General features: G+C 23.7%; 1 protein-coding gene across 1 annotated transcript in view; it reads right to left on the reverse strand.

Moving 5' to 3' along the window:
- The window catches only part of LOC102671240, a 4,722-nt gene extending 2,272 nt beyond the window's left edge, over positions 1-2,450 (reverse strand). Inside the window, exon 1 of the mRNA XM_006624409.2 lies at positions 566-2,450. Coding sequence (XP_006624472.1) covers positions 566-2,417 — 1,852 coding nt within the window. The 5' untranslated portion in view covers positions 2,418-2,450. The remainder of the gene's footprint in view (positions 1-565) is intronic.
- Positions 2,451-2,721: the final 271 nt, after the last annotated feature.

Below are 2,721 nucleotides of genomic sequence, written 5' to 3' on the forward strand. Positions count from 1 at the left end.
TTTAATTATAATTTATATATTAATTCATACAATAATATACAATTCAATATTAAATTATATAATATAATAATATAATATAATTATATAATATAAAAACTTTTAATAATTTTCATTATTTTATAAAAAATTATTCAGCTTTCGTCTGCAAAAATTTTTATTCTATACATTGTACAATGTATTTGATTTATAGATTACTTTTACAATTTTTATCAAAAATAGAAAATTTTTTATTTTATATTGTCATTTTGTTATAAAGCATTTTCTGCGGAATGTAAACTTTTTAATAAATAAGATGACAATTCATTAGATTGATTCCAAAGTTCCTGAATTGTTACATAATCTAATGTCATAATTTTAAAACCTAATTTTTTAATATGCCTTTTTCTCATTATTTGAGGTCCTATTAAATGATGTGAATTTCTACAATAATATTCTGGTAAATAAATAAAAACTGCAGTGTTTACATTTCTTTCTTGATCTAAATTCAAATGAAATACTGATGTTGATACCATGCGTGGATGTATTAGAATATCAAGAACATAGAAATTTATAAGCGGTAATCGGTTCAAAATTACATTTTTACTCAATTTTTGTTCTCCCCCTACCAAAGATGCCAATGGTTGATATATTATGTTGACTGCTTTTCTAACTCGAGCATCTAAAAATAATGGTTTTTCTATTCTTTCCACAGGAAAATACAAAGATTGATATTCTTTGGATTCTAAAAACATGGTAGTATCTAGTAATTTCAATTTATTTCTTATACGATTAAAGAAAACAGAATGATTTCTTAAATGAATTTTATGTAGCAATTGTGAGATAAATATTTTATCAAAAAATTTTACAGGATATTTTTCTAAATAAGTACAAGAAAGAAAAATATCTAAAGCATCATCTAATTTTAAATCATGAAATTTTGTAGATAAAACTTCATCAAAAACTTTCCAAAATTCTTTGCTATTTGGTGGTTGCACATATAACAATCCAAATGGTGTAAGAATAGAAGGCAATAAAGAAGTTGATATATTCATTGCATGTTTGATAAAATATTTTCCACATTCTGATAAAATGCATTCATTTCTGACTTGCAAATCTTTACAATAATTCATTATTGTGGCTATTAATTTTGAATTATCAATATGTGATGCTTTAGATTTCAAATAATTTTGTAAAGTATTTTCAATTTTATCATCAATATAATCTTTTACATGTAAACTATGTATAAAATTTATTAAATCTTTTTCACTACATGTATTCATATTTACACTTGCCCATTTACTAGCACTTATTAAACATCTCATTGCAGAATTATCATCATGAAAACAATCTAATATTTCTGCAATTTGTGTGCCAGTTAATTTCAACCAACAGTCAGAAAGTTTTCTTTCAAGAATAAGTTTCACCATATTTTTACTCTGATTAAAACATTTTAATAATTTAAATAATGCTACTAATGTATATGTATTAATCTCTTGTTCTTGAAGCAAAATACCAACCCATAATGTATCTATTGATTTACGATATTTAGAATCCTTATAAGATGATAAAATTTTTATCAAATTTATTAATTGTGCAGGTGAAAACTCTCCATCTGTTGCTCGACTTAAAGCTTCATCACACATCAAGTCTCTATATATGTTTCTAGATGGGCTAATTTTATCTTTTTTTAAAGCTATAAGTCCTTGTATTATCATCTCAGAATCATTACTATTAATAATTAACTTAATTAATTGTTTCATTATCATGTCTCTAGTTGTATTATCAACATCAAATTGCCTACTTTTTTGCATTTTGTTAGATTTCTGTTTAAACCAATTATTTTCTAAATTTATAACTTTTTTTAATCCTTCCAAAGCTACTCTGCAATTTATTTCTTGTGAAATTTTGTTTTCTAACATTGGATATACACCATTGGTTAAATTAAATAGATGTAATCCCTCTAATGTCCCTTCTACATCCAAATCTTTGAAATAATCAAGATCTGAACAAAATAATATTGCAGTTCCTTCATCCGTTTCAATATCTATTCTTCGATTTAATGGTTTATTTTTCACAGTATTATTGTTAGAATTGGCATTATTTTTATTAAATGTAATTGAATTATTCTTTTTAGATATATCAAAAACCTTGTAACAATTATCAACAATAGAGATATTTTTTGAATTTTTGCTATTACATATTGTTTCAATATCTTTGATTTTTCTAACAATTAAAGGCACTTCTTGTATTTCTAATCCTTCTTCTATAAAAATGCTAGTTTGTGTTAGATTTTGTTGTCCAGCATATTTCCCAGAGTTGGATTCATACCATCTTCTAATAAATTTAGAAATTAAAGTAGAGGATTGCATATGCATTCGCATTAAAAATTTTGCCCATATATGACCAGCTAGTATCATCTGCATAGAGCATACAAGCATCTAATAAGATTATGTTTAACAATAAATTTTTCATGTTTTATTTAATGTACCTTCTCTAATTATAAAATGAAAAGAAGCAGCAAGGAATATCTTTTTTAAAATATAGTAAAATTTCTCGTTTTGTATTAAAATAACTATACAACTAATATTTATATTCTAAAACAATTTTCAATGATACTTTCAATTTAATGATTTTAAGTTTATAAAAGACATTATTAAAAGGCTTCATATAAAAAACTCGTGACAAATATACGGAAAATAATTACGATACATATCGATTATAATAAATCGATTGTTGATAAAA

This window comes from Apis dorsata, unplaced genomic scaffold (genome assembly GCF_000469605.1).
Source record: "Apis dorsata unplaced genomic scaffold, Apis dorsata 1.3 scaffold_1055, whole genome shotgun sequence".
In the NCBI taxonomy this organism is placed as follows: Eukaryota; Metazoa; Arthropoda; class Insecta; order Hymenoptera; family Apidae; genus Apis; species Apis dorsata.